At 33.6% G+C, this 25,071-nt stretch overlaps 1 protein-coding gene across 1 annotated transcript in view; it reads right to left on the reverse strand.

Annotated features, from left to right (window-relative positions):
• Window positions 1-2,749: 2,749 nt before the first annotated feature.
• Awh (LIM/homeobox protein arrowhead) overlaps window positions 2,750-25,071 on the reverse strand; it is a 51,493-nt gene continuing 29,171 nt past the window's right edge. The window contains exons 3-6 of the mRNA XM_085945907.1: window positions 10,982-11,199; window positions 9,979-10,218; window positions 4,316-4,411; window positions 2,750-2,829 (exon numbers count right to left, since the gene is read on the reverse strand). Coding sequence (XP_085802033.1) covers window positions 2,750-2,829; window positions 4,316-4,411; window positions 9,979-10,218; window positions 10,982-11,199 — 634 coding nt within the window. The remainder of the gene's footprint in view (window positions 2,830-4,315; window positions 4,412-9,978; window positions 10,219-10,981; window positions 11,200-25,071) is intronic.

A 25,071-nucleotide genomic window follows, 5' to 3' on the forward strand; every position in this document is an offset into this window, starting at 1 on the left:
ACTTGTAGTGTAGGTACCTAAAAGACTGTACCCACAGAAGTTAACAACATCGTGAAAACAACCACTCGGCTTGACTCGCCCATTAAATTTTGGAAAAATGTAATACACACGAAGATGTTAGCGCCTTTTTAGTGATTTCTTTTAACGCAAACGACAGAACTTATTCATTATAAAATATTATGGAGGCTTGAAACAGTTCAAATCAGTCTTAAATTATTAAATTGCAAGAAAACCATAGTAAAATGCTTTATTTCTCATAATATATTTTTTAATAATATCGATGTAGATATCACAGAACAAACTAAATCAGTGACGTCCGGTGAAAGTAGACAGCTCATGCGTTGCTAAGAAATAGAAAATTAAGGCAGAAATTGCAAATATTATTTGCATACATACGTAATATATTTGATAGTAGATTCCAGTGATTTTTTTCACCTGAGGCGCTATTATCACATCATACCTCATGAATGCAAGTTTATGTACCTTATGTACCTATTACGATTTGTAAACAATGAATTGACTTGACTATGTTTTTAACTTAAATTTACAGATATTTCGACAGTTTAAAATCAAATAACGCTGTCTACATAGGCTAGGTACTTTATATATTTTTTTAAATTCTGAAAGTCTATTTTTTGTGTAAACATCCTAATTGTGGAATCCTAAAATGTTATCATCATTTTTTTCCCATTCAGATATTTATTCTATTATTTGGCATGATTTGCTTCGACCACCCGCCACGTAACCACATCATTTCAGCAATATACAGTGGCGCAACGAACTAAAAACTCTAGAGTTTTGCTTAGGACAACCTAGAAAGAACTGAATTTCAGTTGTGAATACCGTGTATTGGAGTGCGCAAAATCTCTTTGAGTGTGAAGGATTGTTAGTTTGACTAATGATATTATTTATTCAGTTGAGTGTAGACGATAGGTTAGGAGACCCCCTTGCCGTATGCCATCATAAATTTACTAAACGAATTCCCCAATTAGAAACAAGATCGTAATAGACCATAGAAAATTCAAAAGATTTAAATAAATACTTGATCCCTTTTGGAGTTTGCCCTTGCTCCTATTCTATCAGTGGCGAAGGGTGGAGGAAGGCTGTTAAGTTCAAATATAAATAGTGCACATTAAACTTTGTTAGTCGTACCTATCTTTTTTTATTGAACTAATACTACAATTTACAGATGGTGTTGGTAAGTTTTTGAAAATCAATTAAAATTGTCCAACCAAACCATAATAGTTTTGATATATTTTGGGCGATTCGATAAAATTGTGCAAACTTTTTCATTCACACTAATTTATTTTCGTTGAATTAGAAATACATTAGAAATAGGTAGATACCTACATTTTATATTATTTTATATTGTAGTCTTAGTTCAATAAAAACAAACACGTATGACTAACAAAGTTAAATATGCACCAAGTATTTATGGCGGATTTTGACAGCCTACATCCACCCTTCGCCACTGTATTATACCTATGTAGGTACCTAAAATTGATAAAACCAACAAAACTCTTTCAAGTTTCAATAAAGCACCAATCCACTGGCATTTATGAGCTGACATTGCGACCAAGTCGCATGAGATTTCTCGATGTGAATAATAATTAATATAACTACTTAACTCTCAACATGTTTATTATTTTCATTTTTTTTTCTCAAGTTGCTGCCGTAACGCATTCATTGCATGTTTGCCTATTCTCATAGAACGCCACTGACAATATTTATTTTCGGCTTCTATATATTATAAGTAAGTGTAATATAAAATTGGCAGAGTAATATTTTATTTTATAAATTAATTGTCAAAAATACTTTTTTCTCATGCACCTACATACATAATAATAATATGACGCTATTTCGTTTGATTGTGTGCCTCACATTTTCCCTAATACGGATCCGTCAATTATTTTGTCTTTTGAAAACACCTCAGATAGGTATATACCCACTAGAAAAAATCATATTTGAAAAAAAAATAGGATGCTCGACGGGATTTGAACCCGTATAACTACTGGTATCGCGTCACTGTGCAATAACCAATTATGCTACGAGCCTCCTATCTAATTGCGACAATTTAAACTAGTAGATCGTAAATGAAATGCTTATCGAATTGCGTTATTATTGACTATTCGTTTCTGTATATTAAATCAAGAAATATTAATTACCTTAATTACTAACCGACGCCTGGCTCTCGTCAAATATTTTAGTTATAACGTGTACTTGAACTTGCTAACAATTTTTAATGAACCATTTCATAAAGCATTTCATGTAACACCTACTAGTTTAAATTGTCGCAAATATATACGAGGCTCGTAGCATAATTGGTTTATGTACAGTGGCCCGATACCAGTGGTAATACGGGTTCAAATACGGGTCGAGCATCGTATTTTTTTTTTAAATATGATTTTTCTAGTGGGTATATATCTGAAATGTTTTGAAATAATGTAAGTTCAATATACGAAATGTTACATTCTCAAAATCTTGTGAATTATTCGTTGAATGGTTTATTAGTAATTTCATTTGTTTAGTTTTCACCTGATAAAACATTTTATGCCAGTACCTAAACTTTAAATGCTTTGAAAAATCCTTTCTCCATAATATTAATAATAATAATTAAAGTCTCAGACACTTTCACTTGAAATCATTCCTACCTTACAGATTATTCAATGATTATAAATTGTTAAATAACTCCCTATTAAGATTACTATTAGCACTGCATCTCCGACCGTTGATTGTCAGTTGGTGTGTTTTACACTTCGCTTTGCATGCAGTGAATTGTTGAATCTTCAGATAATTCATCCATTGAAGAATCTGAAAAAAAAATCACATTCAGATATCTAAACATTTAAAAAATATAAATATGTCACCCGGGTAGTTTACTTTCTATTTCTTTAGAATTTACCTCTACTTTAAATTTTGACGTCCAGTACCTACCTAATATTTTTTTCTAGAAGCCCGATTCTTACAGAATATTTCACTACTTCAATTATTAATCAATGAATGCAAAAATTCTCGAATATTCTCGTTGAAAAATAAGAATCTCGAAATTTTTGAAAAAAACAATCTTGAGAAACAAAAATCAACTGGGACAGTAAGCAAAGAAATTTGACTTTGTCTTGTACACCTCTTGTACAGTCTTGTACACCTCTTGCATAATAAATATGAGAGATTACGGATAGTAGATACCTTTCTACATTAAAGTAATATTAAAATTTATCAAGAGATAATGTCACATGAGAATATCTTATTTGAATAAAATATGTAAAGGCGCCTCTTTGTCGACGAGCGGTGTCTTTATATAAAATAATCGTAAATTGAGGCACAGCATTATAGTAGGTATTTATTAGTTTAAGTAAATACCTATTTACCTATATGATTAAATAGAACAAGATAAAAATTAACTAGTTGAAAACTATTATCATATTTCATTCAGTATCGGTTATGACGTTATTGTTATTATAATATTCATTTACTGTGTGACATTTTCCAAATATGTAATAAAATAACGTATTACACGTCTTATTGGTTAGATAATATATATACATATTCACTAAATTCAGATTTATATAGTAGGTAGATAGGTATAATTTTAGAATTATAAGTCACAATTTTTTCCAGATGTTATTTTAGTATATTTATGGGATCCACATGGGGATGGCAAATAGGATTTAATCGGCGTGCCAAAATAAGCCGATTTCTTTTAATTCGTGGCACGTGCCATTCCTTTTTAGATGTAGGTACACATGATATAATGTAAATCATATTTATTGAATATAAAAAAAAAACAATTAAACTAATTAAACATAGAGACTAATATGTCGTTGATTGCAATACATGATGCTGAATCTTCATTTTGTCAACCTATTTCTAGTATTTGAATGTAAGTACATAATTCAATATAGAAAAAAATACTTTCACATGAGTATCTAGTTACGTGGAAGAAAAAATGGTCAACAATGAGATTGCTAGTTTTTTTACTGACATAAAAGTATCAGGCATGCTTTTCCATGTTTTTAATATCATGTTTTCAATTCGGCATTCCGATTCATCAATTTGAGAAAACCGATGACATTCCAATTCTTCAAGACATTTTCACATGTTTACAAAATGTTCAGCCCAAATAGGATTAGATTGCAAATCAATAATTTCAGTACATATAGGTACATCAACATGACTTCGCTTTGATTTTATATTTTTCCCTTATAAACGTTTTGAATATTAAAAAATAAAACGAATTATTTTTTTTGGCATGCCACGTATTTGCCATCGCTATACTAGGTACTATGCTAACTGTAAATAATAATGTGTCGCTTACCCAGAGGTGCAAAGGGTGGTTTGTTCTGGAAGGAGTATGTAAGGTGGAGATTAATGTGTCTACCGAAGCCAACCGGATCACCGTCACGTGACATCACTGAAATTATGATAAAAATATATCACCCGCGTCTTACAAAAACATCAGAAATTTTCAATTAGCGTCAGCAATTTTATTAACAGCTACTTGCGCGCAATAATTCAAAATTAGATTAAAAATAAAATTTAATTAACTACCTATTAATAATATCGGTAGGTGCAATTACCACTTAACAGTATTAAGTTACTCTATTGAACATACCTAATAAGCAAATAAAAAATCTAATAGCTTATGTATACTTATATAGCAATATCTATGTATATATAGGTAGGTATGTCTCGCTTGCAAACAAAACAATTCAACGCGCAAACAGCCTTAATTAAATTATTATATTTAGGTACACATTATTACATTAATGAAACGCATTTGCTGTTTTTATTTATTTTAGGCATACCTATCTACCTTAAAAAGAAGTAAGTATTTTGGTATTATGATAAGTAAAAAAGTAGTATCAAGTGCCAAAAATGAGAGAAAATTTTAATTCACAAAGATAATTCCATTCTACCTATACCAATGAAGGTCCAGAAATTTACACCTACACATTCGAATAACGTTATTGACTGATGTACAACATAATCTTCTGTGTAGCAGTATCATAGTATTATTTATAGGAGGCCATCCATAGATGAAACCGTATGCGGTTTAGAACAGTGTGCCATACTAAACTTATGATTTCTGTTCATGAAAATATATTTTCACTAAGTTTGTAAGTGTAAGTGTATGGTATAAAGACTGTAAACGGATACGATCATATGCTTATAATCATGGAACCCACAAGGGGGGGGGGGGGTGACAGGGCTCTAGCTTAGGGGCCCCCGGGCTCAAGGGGTCGATCAGATATGTGACATAAACACAGATCACAAATTTGGTCTAATAGTACAAAAAGTCGCCTGCGGCGCTATTTCACTAGGAGGTTATTAACATTTAAAAAAAATGAAGTAGTAACAGTGTTGCCATCTTTTTCTGTGCTGATTATAGTACAAAGGCGTAAAAGTTATAGTATTTCTGATAAAAATATAGTACAAGCACATTTTTCGTCTTGAATCCTTTAAAATTATAGTATTTTGGCATATTTGGCGTAAAATTATAGTATTTTACATTTTTCGCCGAATCAAAATTATAGTATTGTACTATACTTATAGTACGGTTGGCAACACTGGGTTGTAAGGTGCAATTTTTGATTGTTTTGTGTTGATACTCGGCAACTCCATAATTCAAGTAGTATTAAAACTACAAAAAATCGCTAAAAATAAACTGAAGACTTTTTTTACCTCTAACACAATTTTGAAAACGCTTTTATTGTGCGTCACACATGCCATTAAATATTGTGATAGGTAGGGGGGCCGCCAAAGAACCTGGCCGAGGGGCCCGCTTTACGATGTGGGGGCCATGCTTATAACAATACGTTGTGAAAATATATTTACATGAACAGAAATCATAAGTTTAGTATGGCACACGGTTCAAAACTTGAAGGCCGACTTAGTGGAACGTTCTAAAGGAAAATCAATTAAATCAATCAAAAAAAAAATTATATTATATGTAGAGTCCGGTGCAATGACGAATAATTATTGTATGGTATAATATAATATGCCCGTGACTCTTCATGCATCATAATAATATGAAAATTATCTGACTTAGGTGGGCGCAGGGATTGCAATGCCGGTATTTCAAAACCGGTATTCCAGTATTTATCAATACCGAAATACCAATTTTAAAAATCGAAAAGACCAAAATTTTTGGTACTAAGAAGGCACACTCGTTTACGTTTTTGAAAATGAATTATTATAAGTTATGTGCTGCTAAAATGCAAATATATTGAGTGAATCCGACAGAGGTGAAAAAATAATAAAACAAATTTTATCAAATATATTTATATAAGTAATTGTGGCGATGAATTATCATAATATTATTTCGAAATATAAAACATCCGTGACAAAAATGTTCAATTATTCTATAATTATTGATGACTGTACAAGCGTTGAATTTAAGAATCTTTTCCTGCAGCCGGATTTATTTGCACTTGTTGAACTTTTGAGGGCTTTAGTTAAAATTATCAATGTATGTATTAAAATTATTTGTAAAAATCACTAGTTCTACAATTATGATCAATACATATTTTTCAATGTCAACATAATAAATGTAGGTATATAGGTTTTTGCTATAAAATAATATTTTAGAAAGATTTTGACAGCTATATTTATTGATAAGCACCTACTTCTGTTGTTTTAATGTTTAAGAAATACCGGTATTCAATAAGAAATACCGAAAAACCGGTATTGACATATTCATTCGGTATTGCAATCCCTAGGTGGGCGTGACTCCAGCAATGGATGATCGACTGTCGTATTTCAATGAAAATGTTCGATTGATTGTCAGGATTGTAGAGACCTGTGGCACAAGGTGTTCAAAAATCTAAAACTCATAAAATAATTTTGCTGTCGTAAAATCATATTTTTTTAGGTATCATTGATAACATCCCTGTAAAACTACTGCAGAGTTGCATTAGAACATTTTCATATTTGGACAACATAAATGCAAAACATATTATTCAGTTTACATATTATTATGAAATATTTTATACGAGATTTCTTTGCAACAGACTGCTTCAATTATTAATTATTTTTATTTGTATGGTGAGAATAGCATACCTACATTTTTTTAAATAATCACGTTATGAAAATTGGATGCATAGGTACATTTATATACCTAAGTATACCAGATGTTTTCAAACTTTTTCAGTTCACGGCACCCTAAGCAGAAGTCGACCCATTTTAAAAGTTATTTTCTAGCTAGCTTCACTCTCAGCATGATGAAAGGCTTGATGGTCTGTTCCTTTTCGTTACCTCTAAAGTTCTATCGCAGCACACCCATTCATTATCCGTCGCAAATATTTGTTCTCGAAGGTTTCTTTGACCCTTCGTAATGCCTTTACACATGGCGCGTTTTGACTCGTGTGCATTCCAGGTACATGCAACCTCATTGAGCCGTCCACACGCACTCGCGCCGTGACACGCGCCATGTGAACAAGGCCTAAGGTGTCTTCAGCAGCACCATCAGAGTGCAAGCGTTGAATAGACGGCATTTCATTTTAACCGAGTACAGTCGTGCGTCCCAGACACTCCGAATCAAGTTGAATGATACTTCAGACATTCAGATTTGCACAGCGAGCTCTCTTTGCAAAATGCCATCGCTCGAAGAACAACCGTCGCTAATCAAGGGAAATCTAGATTAGCACTAGCATTAGATTAGACTAGCACAAAACCTTGTTTTTTTTTAGCGTTAATTGTTAAACCAACGCGAGACGAATTGTCATACAGTCTGACTATTGTCTCTTGAATGCCCTTGATTAATTCGTCGAATAGGAGGCCATCCATATACTGCAACCTAATGCGGTTTAGAACCGTGTGCCACAATAAACTTTTGATATATGTTCATGGAAATATATTTTCACAAAGTATTATTATAAGTATCAGCTCAAATCAGCTTATACTTTATTTATACCATACACTTACATTTACAAACGTATTGAAAATATTATATTTACATGAACAGAAATCATAAGTTTAGTATGGTACAGGGTTCTAAGTCACATACGGTTTCAGTCTATTGATGGCCTCTAAAACAGCATCATCGGCGTATTCCAGGACGCACAGCCTCACCATGGGGAGACAGGTAAAATAAGTCTACTATAAATTATTTCTAATGTGACTTGATGTGTATTGAGAATAGGTAGGTACTCAAAGAAGTTATAATTATTTACTAAATCAACGAATTTTGATTCCTTTCAAATATATTTTTTAAACATGTGGCGTACTATTTACCTACGTAGTCGTATGGGTTTTAAAAAGTGAGAAAATAATAACAAGATGAGTTCTGAGAACACCTTTGTGTGCATAAATAATATTGTGTGACCGCCAGCTTGGATCACAAGTCAATCAAACCATCCATCATTGTCATGCGGTTATTATTGAAAGTGACTATTATTAATATATATATCCGATGATGAATGTATCGGAGAATTCCAAAAATATGCTCCGTGGCTTAAAACGGTATTACTTCAAAAACTTATTATTGGTCATGTAGCAGCAAGGTGAAAATAATAATTAGGCAAAATAGTAAATTATTATTTGCCATCGAAGATCGGGAATCTTTCAAAGTACTCGTAGAGCGAGAAAATTTTGTACATTTTAGAGTTAAGACTTTATCAAAGTTAAACAGTGGCACTTTTAGAGACGTGTACGCTTGAGGAACTGGCAGGTTTGAAGGCCCTGATGCGAAGATTTTCCCTTACGATAAACCACCATTGAGTGTGAAGATATAGCAATAGTTATGTTGCCAGGATTTTTTAGTTTTATGCTTTGATAGTTTTTTTAAAGCTCAGATTGTGAACAATGCGCAACTTCTTATGATTACCTTATTTTCTGAGGAAGCGACCGCATCATCAGTTCCATACTGTTTTCATACCGCCCTGCTGAAGAGAATTTCTCATTTCTATTATTTTGTTTTATAGTTCGATTATGAATCTTCTCCTGGGCCGTCTCCGGAGAAGATGGACGGTAACGTCAAGAGTCACATTTAGACATTTAGTGGGACCAACTAGAGAAAAAGAGAGCTCGGGATTGAGATCCTGGAGGACGATTATGCAATCGGCCATGGACCTGAATGGTCTGTAGTGTGAGCTTAAGTACTAACTAACAAACTATATGAATCTTGGTTAGTGCCCACACAGGTTTTTTTATGTTCTTCGAGTGAATTCGAATTATCCCATGACTTTCAAACATCATGAGGAATACAATAGAAGAAGAACTTGGCAAACTGTAAGTCGGGAAAAGGACAGATCATGACACTTTAGTACAGATTGCAGGTTCCGCTGATTAATGATGCATGCATGACGTCTTTTTTTTTTTTTTTTAATTAAAGTAAATATTTTATTCTAAAATTTATGAATTATTACATACCTACTATGTCAGATATAGTGACAAAATTTTAGAACTTAAAAAAAGATGTACATGGAGATTTTTCCCGGAAGAAACAATTTAGAGAGAATAAATTGATTACATATCATAGAGCAGCCAAAGTACACACTGGTACCGAATTATTTTTAAGTCGAAAGAGGCTTTCCGGGAAGTTCCGGGATGAGCTGTGATAGCACAGTGTGGAAAGGGACAACATGATTCTGCCTAACATTGAGTACTGTAGAAAATGTGCAGGGCATGACCGGATTTACCATAGACTAAAAAATATGGTTTGATCAGTTGCGTTTTTTGTGACCCTAATACGTGTTAGCACAGGGCCTCTGTAGGTGTAAATCCGAGGCCATGAAATATCTCAGTAAATTATATTTACAAGATGTTCAAATCATCAGATGTGGTTTGGTGAATTTAGCGAATACCAAAACCGTAATTTCTAATAAAATTATAAAAATCACATTAACTGTTAAGTTTCATTACCAGTGTACATTTTCGAAAGACTTAGGTAATCAAATACAATACAGTTATGGTAGGTAACTACTGTAAGAATAGCCAGTTAAATGTATAGCGCAAAAAATATGGTTAATTCATACTGACTTTGTCCTTTGCCCTTCCCGGTATGCTGGTGCTTCTTCTGCCTCGCTCTGGAGTTCTGGAACCAGACCTGCGTAACCCTCTTGGTTAAGCCCGTGACCTGCGCGATCCTCTCCAGGTCCTGTCCGTCCGGGTTGGAGTCCAGCTGGAAGTTGGCCTGTAGGACTTGCAGCTGCTCCTCCGTAAAGGTCGTCCGGACTCGCTTTGCTTTATTCTTGTGGTATCCCTCCGGGTCGCAGCCGTCTGTTTGGGGACACTTTGATGCGTTATTGCAAGCTTTTGTAAGATAATTCATTTACATAATGCCGACTAAAATGTATTTCAGAAATAAAACTTTTCTTGGCATTGTAATAAGTAGGTGAGTAAATAATATTTCCAATTATTTAAAAGGCCTTGTACCTTGAACCTATTTATCATTTAGGTAATTCGGTACCTACCTACCGTCTGTCCCATTTATTTTACCTATTAGTAGGTACTTACAGGAAGCGATGGTTAGTGTGAAATAAAAAAAAATCTCAAGTTTAAAGTAGATAATATATTACAAAAACTGAGTTTTTAAAATATTTATCTAAAAACAAAGATGTTACTTTTATATTAAATAAAAGTATTCAACATTAAGTCGAAATAAGTCAGTGGGTAGGTACCTGATTGATGACATTTCTTACGGTGTGTACTAGTTGCGTACCTACCTATCCAATTTCCATATTTATCTATATTTTATTAAATAAAGGTCATGTAATTTTATTTAATGCAGTTTCATTCCTATGTAATGTACCTAATCTTCAGTGGGACAACGTTGTTTTAAAATAAATAATGTTGTACCTATCTATAGGTTTTTGGCATTTGTTAATGTTTAGGTAAGTCTATTTCCAATAAAATTATTCATGCAAGTGTTTTCGTCCATGTAACTGTTATCATGCATGGCAAATTCTACATGACGGCAGAGTGAGATGATAAGTAATTACGTGAAAATATAGGTACAGCAAAGTAATAAAGTGTCAGTCACCATCTGAGGATACGCTCCCACCGTCCAGCGTCTCTAGGTAATGTGGTTTGCAGAGCACGCGGTCGTCGTGCAGGGCGAACTGCTCCCCCGTGGACAGCTGGCGGCCGCAAGCGTCGCAGGCGAAGCAGGCCAGGTGGTAGACTTGCGCGCGCGCCTTCCTCACCCAGTCCGACGAAGAGATGCCACGGCAGCACTTGGAGCACTTTGCGCCGAAGCTTCTGGACGGAATGCCATTATTCACAATTACTCCGGATTATCTATTATATTTACTCATAGGTATCCAGCACGGATTTTTTCATTTACAATTTATATAGAATACATGTAGCAAAACGCATAATATAGTAAATATAGCAACAAAAAAAATCATGGTATTTTGTATAAAAACACAAATGATCGCGTTAAGTTTTATATAAGTTGTAAACAGTTTTTACACAATGCACATTTATTTACAGGCATCATTTATCTTGGTCTGGAATAGGCCTAATAAATAAAAATTCGCACATTTATAAAGAAGTAAGCAACTGATCACCACATATCAATGTCTACACTCTACATAGTACATAAAACCCAAATAAATACATTAGTATTGCAGCTATAAATCAGGGGTTCTTAACCTATGGGTTGCCACCAAAAATTAGGGATATTGACATGTTGAGTGGATTGCAAAACATTTTCAATAATTACAAAATGATTGAGATAATAGCATCTGATACGTTACGTAATACGCAAGTTATTTAAAAAAACTTCTTGAGTGACTGCACGTCGATTACTTGACAGCATATCAGTAGGTATTTATAAATTATGAAAAAAATCACTTTAACTTATCGTTGCTGTAGGATTGGTTTGTCGAATATACCAAATGCCTATTGGTAGGAGATGAAATAGGGAACAGGCAGGGTTGGTTGATTTGACTCCCAAAATGAATAACTCAGAATTTGGTGCGTTAATGAAAAGAACCCTGGTTTTATTATCTCCTTCCAAATAAATATCAATTTAATTATTACAGGTATTACAGGATTCGATACAATAGAAAATGCTGCTATCACTATTTGGATATTTTGATAATCATGCTTTGTTGTGTAATGCATAGCTTGTTTGTAAATTATAAATAATTGATTTTATTTTAGACAATTTAGCACTTTTTAATTATTAGGCACGATTGATTTTCATATAAACAATTTTGTGCATCATGATATGCACAAAATTATTTATGCATTATCGTTTGGTACATTATAAATAATTGATGAATATAATTATTGAATTATTTTGCTAAATAAGCTTTCTGTTAAAAATTGATTAATTCACATAAATCGCTTGTTCTGCTATTTCAACATTATTATGTTGCAAGATACATTGTAATTATAAATTATTAGTTTCCTGCCAAGTCATATAGGTGGTAGGTTATTGACCTCACCACATGTCAAATAGAGGCCATTATCAAGAGATGATATATTGATAATGGCCTCTGCAACGAGCCCGAAACGTCGAGGAAAGAAGGAAGAAGGACACACGGTGGAGACCCAAAAATCTACTACGAGAAAAAACAATCGTGAAAGCCTCAAGCATTATACAAATGTCAAATGTTCTGGAGACGAAAAACAAATTTCATTATCCTATATTTAATTAAATACATGGAGGTATTTAAATTGTTGTTTTTACAGCTTATGAATGTATTCATTACAAAGCAATTTAACGAAAAGGATGACTCTGGTCCATTTAGATACAAAAAAATATTCTGCATTAAACGTCGATTTCGACAAAACGGATATTCGACAAACCAATCTATAGCGACGTTATTATGGCGACTCCCAACATAAAGTTTGTAGGTACTGTATTTATAACTAACTTGCAACAGTAGCTCGGTCGCGCATAGAAAATCATCTCAACTGCAACATGTTAAATTTTTTGATGTGATTTTATTGTCACTCACAAAACACAGAGCATGTAACTTAATGTACTGCCGCACATAGCCTCGTAACGACATCTTTGATAGAAAAAAATCTACTCGTCACGTGTAAAATTTTCATTTGATATGAGGTGCAGATATAATACCCAAATGTCGCATCGGCGCGTATGCAAAACTGCTTTTTCATTCGTTTCGGCTAGCCGCGTGACGTCACTGTCCTGGTATGGGATAGCTAGAGTCTAGACTTTAGCTTGTGCTTCTTGAAGAGAATATTGTAATATTGCGTTAGAGTTTCATTTATGACTATATCCCTGTCGAGACGATTTTATATGCGCAATCTGGTTTAGATAACACTTTTCTATATTTTTTTTATATTAAGAGCGCATTCACATGCGTCCTTAGCTGAACAGATGACATCCTTTCAAGATAAGCTAAAATTGTGGAAGAAACGTAGGAAAAAGAAACCTTCCCGAATCTTGTGTATCTTGTGGTGTATTCTGGTCGAAATAAAATAATAACGAAAATTCAACATTTGTAAACGAACCCTGAATGTAGGTTCAAATGCCTCTTTACAAATAGCATACAGTAAAAACGAAACAATGATGCGGTTCATCGATTGTATATGTACGTATACGTACGAATACGCGGTCATCGGCTGCCAGGCATTTATTACGGCTCCCCATACGCACGCACACTATCGACCGACCGCATTATTGTTTCGTTTGTTAGGTAGGGTTTAATGAATTTAAAAAAAATGAACCAACAATATGTGTAAATATGTACTACAATCCAACAAAAACAAATACGTATGGACGAAAAAATGTGTACAATTTTATCGTATCGCCCAAAGTATACCAAAACTATTAACGTTTGGTTTAGGCAGGGTTTATTTTTTTATAACTAACTAACACCATCTGTAAATTGGACATAGTTATGCAGAAAGTAGCCAGTCCACAAAAAATAAAAAAATGAGATATGATATAGATCAGATGCGAGAAGGTTTTCTCTGCGTTCTGCTGAAAATAGCCAAGCCGCAAAAAAAAATCTTGAAATAAAATACTATTTACAATTTTAAATTTTACATACCTTTTTAATATCATATTGTTGCTAAAGTGCCATTATCTCAGCTCGACATTATTGTGGACTGACTGGCTACATTCTGCATAACTATAGTTTCAATTGTAGTGTTAGTTCAATAAAAACAAATATCTACGTATGAATAACAAAGTTTAATGTGCAATATTTATGTCGGATCTTAACAGCCTACCTCCACACTTCGCTGCTAAATGTAGGTACAAGTCAGGGTATTTGACATATATGACAAAAACAAAACTGTGAAACAGAATAAATTTATTCTTACCTGAATATTTATTTCCAATATAGGTACTTTATATATTACTATATTTAGTACTTAAGTAGGTACAGCGCTAATTCGCATAATAGATATTTATGTTCATTTCATACAGAAATTAATGACGATTACAGACAAATAATTTCATTGTAGATATATAACGTCTCAAACGTATCCATTTTCATTAGGTACCTGTATACCTACTAACGATTACGAATGCAATAATAAATCAATTTTGAGAATAATTATTACTTTGTTAGTATTGTAGTATTGTTAAAAATATCGTAATGAAATTATTTGTATGAGCCAAAGAAAACATTGAATAATCGCTTAGTATCGAGTCTTCACCACCGGTATAGCTACAGGACACATATTCTGATTGACCTGTTGGGCTGCATTGTGTACTTGTTCATGGCGAATAACACACTTATACCCACCTACTTAACTAATTTGTCTGCCCTGTTGTATTTTCCCAAAAGTGAGAAAGCTTTGTGATTTTACCACGTTTTTATTAGCTCGTATTCTTGTTTGCCCAGTACACATTTTTTCTTGTGTGTCCATTCCTAGCAACTAAATTATTAATATATACGTGCGTTACTATGGAAATCAATATGAAATGTCAAAATGGCATTTCAGTATTCTAGATTTATTCAGTATTTCTATCAAGTACAAAAAAAACTATTTATTAATACATAGAATTTCTAAGTTTATATGATTCAACAGAAAATTTAAAAACGTGGTAAATATATAAAAAGTTCTTTTTATCTTGTAATTATTTAACATGGTTATAATAATTAACGGCTTAATGTGTAGGTACCTAAATCAAAACAATCACATATTTTAAAATGTTATTATTCTTCCAAGAGTAGGTACCTACTTACTATTTTTTTATGATTTTACCGAGTCTTTGACTGCGTCTCACTGTCATATTGCCTCTTCTCATCTAGAGTAAGATCTGCCGATCAGGTCCTCACTCCAATTCTGTTAAAGAACTTTACAATTTTGCCAAGCTCTTCCGTCTTACCCACCGTCAGGGCAACTTTCAATTCATCGACATTCTCAAAGATATCCGCAATTCGCAGCTGTACTGTCGTTCATATTTAGGGCATTGTACTGCTATATGTACAATGTCCACCAATTTCTTCGCAGAGTTGCGAATCGCTTCTTCCCATCAGGACATCATTTTTTTTACCTATTTTGTATCCTGTTCTTATCCTCAGTATCAGCTTAAGCTCATTACTCTTCAAAGGAGACTCTTCAAACCAGGGCACCAAACTTGGGGATGATAGGATGGATTTACTCCATTTCCCCTTTTCTAGGGATGCCCTGTGGTAAAAATCTATCCTATATAATACTTACAATTTAGTTTGTACTTACTATAGTATCACTTCAGTAACATAGTCCCACAGGCGACTTTTTTTATTCAGAATTAGATAAATGCAATTGCAATATACCTCCTATAATCAATTTATAAAAAAAAATATATAAATTCATTTTCTATGCATGCTATAAGTATATTGTGAAGCCGGCTAAAGTTTTACTAAAATTATTTTCCTGGATATGCCGATTGATCTGAAAATCCACAACAGAGTAAATTTAAAATAAATCTATATGCCGAGTGTATAGTATGTATAATTTTGGCACAAGGTACCTACATAACATAATAAATGTAAATATATTTATTCTATCTAATCGACTGCTAAATAACAAGTTGCGGATGCTCCAAGCAGCATAATTAAAATTCTGGCGCATTAACTAACACATGGATACAGTGGCAGTTTTAAAAGAGGGGCTAGTGGTATAAGACAATATTGAAAACCCTGCCAAAAGTTACAATCTACATTAATTGATTTATATAGGCACCAGAGGTGTATGGTGAAGGTAGGCTGTGGAGATCTGACATAAATTGTGCACACTAAACTTTGTCAGTGTTACTTATTTGTTTTCATTGAATTAATAGTACAATTAATTGCAGTAGGTGACGGTTAGTGTTTTTTTAAATTTCATTTTACCCCTGCCTAAACCAAACCGTTTACTAATCTTAACTGATGAATGATTAATTAATTTACTTATGAATGATTATAAATAATTACGTTGGGCTTATTTGAATTTAAAAACTAACCAACACCATCTGCAATTTGTATTCTTAGTGCAATGAAAAAAAATAAGTCTTAGTGTTACTGACAATTTTTAGTGTGCACTGTTTACATACATCAAATTCCCAATAGTCACCTCCAACCATCGCTACTGGTAAGCTAGGGAGCTTTATTTATGAAACAAGACTGTATTTATTCAAAACATTTTATTTTAAAAAATAGTCTCGACGTATTTCTTCTTCTTCTCATAGTTATAGGAGTCATAGGTATTTGTTGTAGACCTTTATTCGGATTTTTCAGATGTTTTTAAAGCTTAGTCGTATCTCTAAATTTTTTGGGAGGCCTACCAGAAGATCAACAGCCAGTGGGTAACACAATGTGGAAGATTCTAATTTCGCCAATAATTGCGTTCGTTCGAAAAAAGATATATTTTAGTATTCTGTCCTTCAATTTAAATTAACGTATCTACTAAAGTCGATTCTTTTGACAAACAATTTGAAAAGCTTACATTAAATTATGATTTTTTTTCGAGAGAATTATTTTTATTCTTCCCCACCCACCAGAGAATTCTTGACCGTCACTGATAAGGTGACGACAAAATGCAGCAGAATAATAATTTTATTGTGGGCACAAATGCATCCTTCGTGTTGTATGCAAATCCGAAATACATGTTCCTCTCCAATTAATAATTGGTCTGCCTGCCCAGCGCCGGATAACTCAATCCGCATCTGTTTATTTATCTCGTTGTAGATACTAAGTCGGCGGTAGTCCATTTATATTATGTAGGTACGTACATATTTAGTATTACACCCACTTAGGTATATACCCTTATTTACAGTGTTTAATGTAGTTTTAATCAAAAAGTAGTTTTAATAAATTTATTTCCAACACATGCATTATTCTAGCCACAAATCAAAACCTAATAGAGAATTTTTGAACGCATGCGCGAATCCAAAACACTTCGAAAACATTAACTAGCTAGAATACCAGTTTTCATGATAACAAGAGTTTTAGACAAATTTAATATGTAGGCAAGTAATTAAAAGTTATTCATTCACGATACAGATTAATAATTGTTATGTTCCCTCATTTCACGTAAGATTGACAGTCCGGGCAGGCTACATTCCGAACCATTTAATCGCAGTTCAAGGCCGTGTCCGGAAACTTGTACGTATGCAGTTCGCCGTATCACACTTCACTATCACACAAAATATATGGCATTATAATAAAGATCGTCTCCTCTTTGGGTCGTATAGTAGACATCAAATGCATGTCTAAATAAAACACGGTTCTTGTCGGTTTACACTTTACAGGAAACCAGCAGCAAATAAATTTTGAAAATAGCCGATGGGTATACTGAATTATTTGTTAGGTTAGGTTTTTATTCTTGAATTCATGAATTTTGCCAGTCAGCTATGAAAATTAAAGTAATGTTCATATAGAATCTAATAAAATTGGAGACGTATAGTATACGCCATACGTAGAGTTGGGCTTCGGGAATTTCCTGACGGGAATTCTCGAGAAATTTTTGAGATTTTCCATCCAGAATCTCGAGAATTGAAATTTTTAACATTTCGGGAAATCCCGGATCTCGAGAATCTTTTCTCGAGATTTGGGATTTCTTTATAGTAAAATATTAATTGATTTTTTTTATTGAAATAAATTAACTAAATTTGAGTTCGAGTGGGTCACACAGTGTATGAAAAAATTGGACAAAAAACACAGAACGTTCAAAGACTGATCGGGGCATTTAACACAATTAAGCCAACGTTGACTCAAAATGGGCGCAATTTTTCAACATCAGGGAATTTTGTCTATCAAAAGTGTACGCGATTGTCAGACGCAGCTATTGATAGTCTGTGTTTTTTTTTCTAAATTCTATTTTAATAAGTAATTTTTTGAAATATTTTTGTTTCCCTACTTCTATTTGTTTGTCTTTTACTTAAATAAAAAAAAACATATTTTTTTGAAATTTGTCTTTTTTTACACTGATTTTAAGATTTTTTAAAGGTTTTTTTTTAATTTTCTCGATATATCGAGAATTCTTTTCTGGAAATTTCGAATCTCGAGATTGAGATTTTCTCAGGAAACACCCAACTCTAGCCATACGGTCATCTCTTTCCTATAAGAAATCTCACGGCGAACTGTGCCACGGTGAAATATTTTACGTACAATTTACATGTAACCGTTCAAGGCTCAATGCGTTAGAACTGTAGGTATACTATACAGCTGTTTGCTCAGCATTTGAGAATTCCAACTACCATGAATACCTATTACGTACTTCGCACTCAATGTCGAATATCAAAAAAACATTCACAATACTGTTTGGAAAGAAGCTATTGCCTGTAGACCGTAATGAGCTGATATTGGGCCAGGTTGAAAGTACCTAGGAGAGGAAGAAAGAGATTTTCCTCCATATGGACTAAATCAAGCATATCTTGGGACCCTACGTTAGGGTGTGAGCATTCGTATGTATATCCTTTTTTAACACTACAACAGACCATGAGGCCAAATGACAGTAATGTAGTGAAAAATTAGTCTAATTAGTAATAAGTGAAACAATCACATTTACCCAGGCTTTGCGAAAATCACATAAATATTGTGACCTCACTTCACTAGACTACGAGGGTTACTGCCAAATACACACACTGGGAAAAATCAATATCAATGCGATGTACATTCTTTTAAATTCTCCCAGTTTGTTCGTTTAAAAAGACATAAAATGACACACAGGTACTGTTGAAAAGCTGTAAAAATGTGTTTTGCTATTTAATCTCTATATGTATGCAACGCTAGGTACCTACATAGTACCTAATGGGAATAAAAACATGAATGCAATATTTCATACAACACATAACATGACGCTGGTGAAAAACTATAACAATTCAATGTTGCGGATTAAAACGTTTCCACGAAAATAAACCTATTCTCAAACAGCGGTAGTTTTAAATATGTGAAGGTTTGAGACACTGACAAGTTTGGAGGCTCCCTTGTGATGTCTTAAACCTAAGATGTCACCGCCCATTTTTACCGAAGTGACCGTACCGGTAGCTTGATAAAAAACCGCCACTGCTTTTAAAGGTTGTAAAAATCGCATTCCCTTCTTCATTTACCGTCTTTTATAATGTGCCGCCCCTGAGCGCTGCATGACTTGCCTAGCCCCATGGCTATTTACCAATGTGCCATAGCACCTACATAATTCAATACAATTCAAAATTATAAACAGTATCTATCTATGAAATTGAGGCGTGTATTTTCAAAGTGAACTTATTCCACTTTAACAAATTTTTGGCAAAAGCCCAAAAACTTTTTACACATGCTTTTTGTTAGAAAAAGTTACTTTTGTTACTAACACCGATTTTGAAGTTGATTTTTCTACTGGGTTAAATGCTAGGCATTAGGTTCTTTTATATAATAAATACTTGTTCAAATTTTATCCTTTAAATTCTGGCATTCATAACTCGTTTTCGTCAAGTATGTAGTGGAATACGTTCACTTTGAATATACACCCCTCAATTATAAATAGCCATGACATTAATAAAACAAAGACTTAGTTACTAATGACAGCACATTATAAAATAAGAAAGAAGAAGAGAAAGTAAGTTAGTTTGTACATATTAATGTTTAGAAAACAGCTCAAAACGTGTGCATTACATTTATTTACATTACTAGTATTAATTATTACATAATAGTTAGTACTGTTAGTAGGTACCTAAGTGGACACAAGTGAAGAAGAAGACGTGTACTAAATAATGGAGGTGTCATTCACCATCAGAGTGTTAACAAATCAATTATTTTTTTTTAAACTTGGATATAATTGCAATGGATATTTTTAACACCGCGGTTTATTTTACTGTCATTTTTTTTTGCAATACTGTATTTCCAAAGCTGTCAGCGGTATGGTGTGCCTCCGTCCAAGGAAGACCGATACTAAATCGTTCGTGGAGAGAGGTATTTTCATTCCCATATTCATAATCAAGTAACTAGGGGCCACTATCAGATTTTTATCTTGATGTACCTGCACAATTATGATTCAAGTCAATGCAATATGCAGGTGGCTCGTACTATGTAGGTATAGCATGTACACGTAGATGGATTTATATTGATAAGTGAGTTAAAATGAGAACCCATGCATATCAATCTGACATAGGTAGGTACATAGGTACCCTTTTAACTAATATTTATTGTCTATGTAGTAGCTATTGTAGAGAGAGTTACAATGTACCGTAAACTAAAGCTTGATAATATAAATCTCAAACTCCATCATAGTAGCAAATTTCGTTTATTAGTTTATGAAGTGGTTTTTTTTTAATTTTCATTCAGTAAAAGAACAATTTACTTAATAAATATTAATTTTACTTCGTTGTTTTTAGGAAATTTTTGACTGAGAATAAACCAAACATAAGTAGGAACCATAACAATTTAGATGTACTTATTCAAAAACCCACGTATTATTTTATTTAGAAAGGTGGGAGAGGTTCAACTAATAGAGATTGCCATGACTGCTGTCCAACAAGAAGATTTAGGCACAAGCCAAATGCGCTGTCGTCGACTAAATGGGAGGAACTTGTTAGTTTATAATAGAAGCGCGGTTTAAAATGGGAGGAGCTTGTTAGTTCACAGTTTTAACACGTGACCAAGAATTTCCTGCTGGACAGTAGCAGTGTAAACGTCAAATAGTGAAAAAAACATGTTGATAATCATACCTACATACATACATGCATTCTGTAAACTTTTGTGAAATAATGTCACATTTTCTTTACCCTGAGTCTTATATTATTCAGTGGGTTGATATCCAGTAAGGGTAGTAAGGTAAGTAAGGGTAAGAAACACAAGTTTAGAGCCCCATAAGTAATTTTTCGTTAAATAGAGCAATTATATTTCAATAGTATCTACTCGTATCGATATTTATTTGAAAAAAAAAATGTTGCTAAGCATTGGAATTAAAAGGCTTTCTAACAAAAGTTGGAATCGCTTCACTATTCATGAATTCCAAAAACACTAAAAATATTGAATCATTTGGGCTTGATCTATCTTGAAATAATAAATGGTACTTTTTAAGCAGTGGTATTTGACAAATTATTTTTATAATTACAATATGTGATATAAAATAAAAGAATAAATAATGATACCAGTTCCAATACTAGGAAATAATACAACAATAAATAAGGCTATAAAAAATCATTTTAGAGAACAAATAAAAATGATTAAAAGAGAAAAACACATAGGTAGTAAAAGAATGCTAATTATAATTAAAATGTATATAGGTACCTATGAAGAGAAAAACATGTAGTCGCCCAGTTAGACTATCCTCCACGTAACCTTGCCATTGTACACGGTGACAAGTGTTTGTGTGTATACGCAACCGTATAAATGTATTAGTAAAAGCCGGGCACTCGATTGGTTTACACACGAACACCGTATAATTGATTAGTAAATTCCAAGCACTCGATTGGTTTATTCACGTTTTCATTCAAAAACATCTATTCCAAATGGCAAGGTTACGTGACGAAGACTCTACAATGAGTTGAAAATTTTAGAGGTAGGTACTAAATTTAGACGTGCCAAGAGAATAAAACAGTTCCACTGAATCCCGTCCGAGTGACACACGTGACAACAAACTCAGACAATTCATGTTTAGTGACAGAAAGGACAACTGATTGAGGGACGACTGCGAAGAGAAGAAGAAGAAGAGAAAATTGGAGAAGGAGAGCGGAAGACGGAGCAGAAATGAGTCTACTGCTACTGTCTTACTAACAAAGCGTTTGAAATGAAATAAATAATTGATATTAAATATTACTAGCAGGTTAGATGCAATGTCTAACACCCACGGTAGCCGCGCGGCTTAAGCGTTGGACTATAACGCCGTGTGTCCCAGGTTCGAATCCTGGGTCTGACATGTACACATATTGTTTTTCAATTTGTGTATGATTCAGAGTATGGACCTAATAGATTGAGCAAGTGGCTGACATCCATTTCTCGTAAAAACAAAATCTGTCAATGCAAACCTCCACTCTATGGAGGCCCATATGATCCTATTAGGATCAGACATGGTCGAAAGAAGAAAGAATATGCAATGTCTACCGAGACAGCTGGCTGCCGACTACTCGCATCGCTAGTTGGTATAACTACTAGTATACCTACTATTACCTACATAATTATGTCTATATTTTACCACGTTTTTATTAGCTCGTATTCTTGTTTGTCCAGTACAAATCTTGCAATCGATTTTTAACTAACTTTCCGACTAGCTAGACATTTGAAACTTTTAGAATATATCAGAATACGATGACAATGCATTCTATTAATACTTTTAGCCATCTTGAATTCATTTTCAGTTAATTCTGTTTTGTATGGAAAGTTATTTCGGAAAAAAATTCGTAAAAAGTAAAACACTATTATTGGTTGCTAAGCAACTAAATTATTAATATATACGTGCGTCACTGTGGAAATCAATATGAAATGTGAAAATGGCATTTCAGTATTCTATATTTATTCAGTATTACTATCAAGTACAAAAAAGTATTTATTAATACATAGAATTGTCAAGTTTATATGATTCAACAGAAAATTTAAAAACGTGGTAGGTATATAAAAAGTTCTTTTTATGTTGTAATTATTTGCAATTATCCTTCAGTGTAATTTACTAATTTAAAAAAAATATAGGTATCAGTTAGTATTTCAGAGTCATAGAATAACTAAATTGTATAAAATATTACAACGGTAATTTAATATATTATGTAGGTAATAATAATAGAACACAGGCAATGTGATGATCGTTTTTCGTCTCGAAAAGAATTGTTCCAATCAACTTTTCCACAGTGTATTTATTTTAATTTATTATCGTGCAGCATGACAAGTTCATTTGTCAGCTCCTTTGGCGCCACAAAGAGTCCTGGAAATCCCCTTCACAGGATTATAATCGCGGTGAGCTTCTTTACATGTTTGATTACTGATTACTGGAGAGGGTGGATTATTTTAAACGCAGTGCCAGGACCGAAACAGTACGGAATATAAATTGAGCGACTACATAACAATACCTAATATGATTATATACGTACGTAGGCACCTACCTTTTATGTAAATGTATTTTCGTATTTTTTTAATATTATTTGTATAATAAAATTGTGTTTATATTAAAACATGATACCTATATATGTATAAGTGACGAAGACTTTACTAGGCTATACCTACATACTAGATAATTATTTAAAGTCTACTTCTTAAGAAAATATAATAATCTAAAAACATTTCAAATGTAAGAAAAATGATAAAAGAAATGAGAGAGCCATGCGTCTCTAAGTAGGTAATATTGAATTTATGATTCACATACACGTAGAATATGATATATATACTGAATCCAACACATGCAAAAAAAGGTTTGGGATAAACCAAAGTTTTGTTGGATGTAGTTTGACGGGAGTTGTCCTTGAAACCTTAACACTATCTACTTCATTATGTAAAATTACTCATGCTTCCAAAGACAGCGCATATTATGTATGTGTATGACTATGCTATTTGACACACAGTGGACTCAGTCTGGATAGTCTATAATACTCTATTTGATAAGAAGGCCATAGATTTTTTTAGCGCAGGTTCAACCCGGTTGGGCATCACCTTTTTTAGTAACATATATACTGTAGTGTATGTTGCCTTTTTTAGTAAAATATCTATATATTATGAAAAAGTAAAATATAATAAATTGTGTCAGTAAAATACTGAATATGAAACAAAACTCAAATTCAAGTGTCGTAAATATTGTTGTCCTAGGATTTTTTTCAGCTGCCTACCACAGCCTACTTTCTTTCAACAGATACCCTTCGTCACTGATATAATATGTATAAGTAATATAAGTAGGTATATAACCTATGTGTAATAAATGTGTGAAAATAATATATATGTATAAGTATAGGTATGTTTTTGAATCAACACTGCATTAATACCTAAATGAAGACAGAGACAAGGAAAAGCATCGTGAGAAAGCTAAGCGGCAATACTTGGGGAGCTCAACCACATACACTAAGGGTCTCAGCCCTTGCACTATGCAACTCAGTGGACAAAGTACGCCTGTCCGGTATGGCACAAGTCTGCGCACACGAGACATGTGGACACTGCGCTTAACGAAACCTGCTTGACACCCACGCCTGTCACCAAAGTTCGCGTGCTTTCAGGAATCGCCCCCACACCCCTAACCCGACGCGAAACTGCAGCCCGAGATGAAAAGGGAGGGACCCGCGACACGTCATGCATGGGTATCAAATGTGAAAAACAAGGTTAAAATCCAGGAGAAGCTTTACGGCGACAACCACACCCCTCCCCTGATCGTCCCACCCGAAGAAGATAGACTATCCGCATGGGAGGCGAACCTAGCCTCTGAGGATCTCGAAGATTGGGTAAAGACAGCAGAGCATCTCCCACCCGGAGCCAGTCTCGGGTACCATACATGGAAAGACCTATCTAAACAAACAGAGAACTAAGGTAGGGCGCACTCAAGACAACATGGTGAAGTGGGGGTTCTCCGATGACCAAGCCTGCGAGTGCGGTGAAATGCAAAGCATCGAGCACCTTTTTTCATGCAAGGCTTGCCCTGTAAACTGCAATTTCGATGAGAAACTTCTGGAGTGTAGTTATTGAAGACCCAACTCGTCGAATGAGATATAATAGGTATGTACCTACATAATTTAGAACAGAAAATAAAATAATATAAGTAGGTACCTACTTTCCATAAAAGTCCCGG

The sequence above is a fragment of the Rhyacophila brunnea genome, unplaced genomic scaffold (assembly GCF_057557595.1).
Source record: "Rhyacophila brunnea isolate RB1 unplaced genomic scaffold, BYU_Rbru_1.0 scaffold_1, whole genome shotgun sequence".
NCBI lineage: Eukaryota > Metazoa > Arthropoda > Insecta > Trichoptera > Rhyacophilidae > Rhyacophila > Rhyacophila brunnea.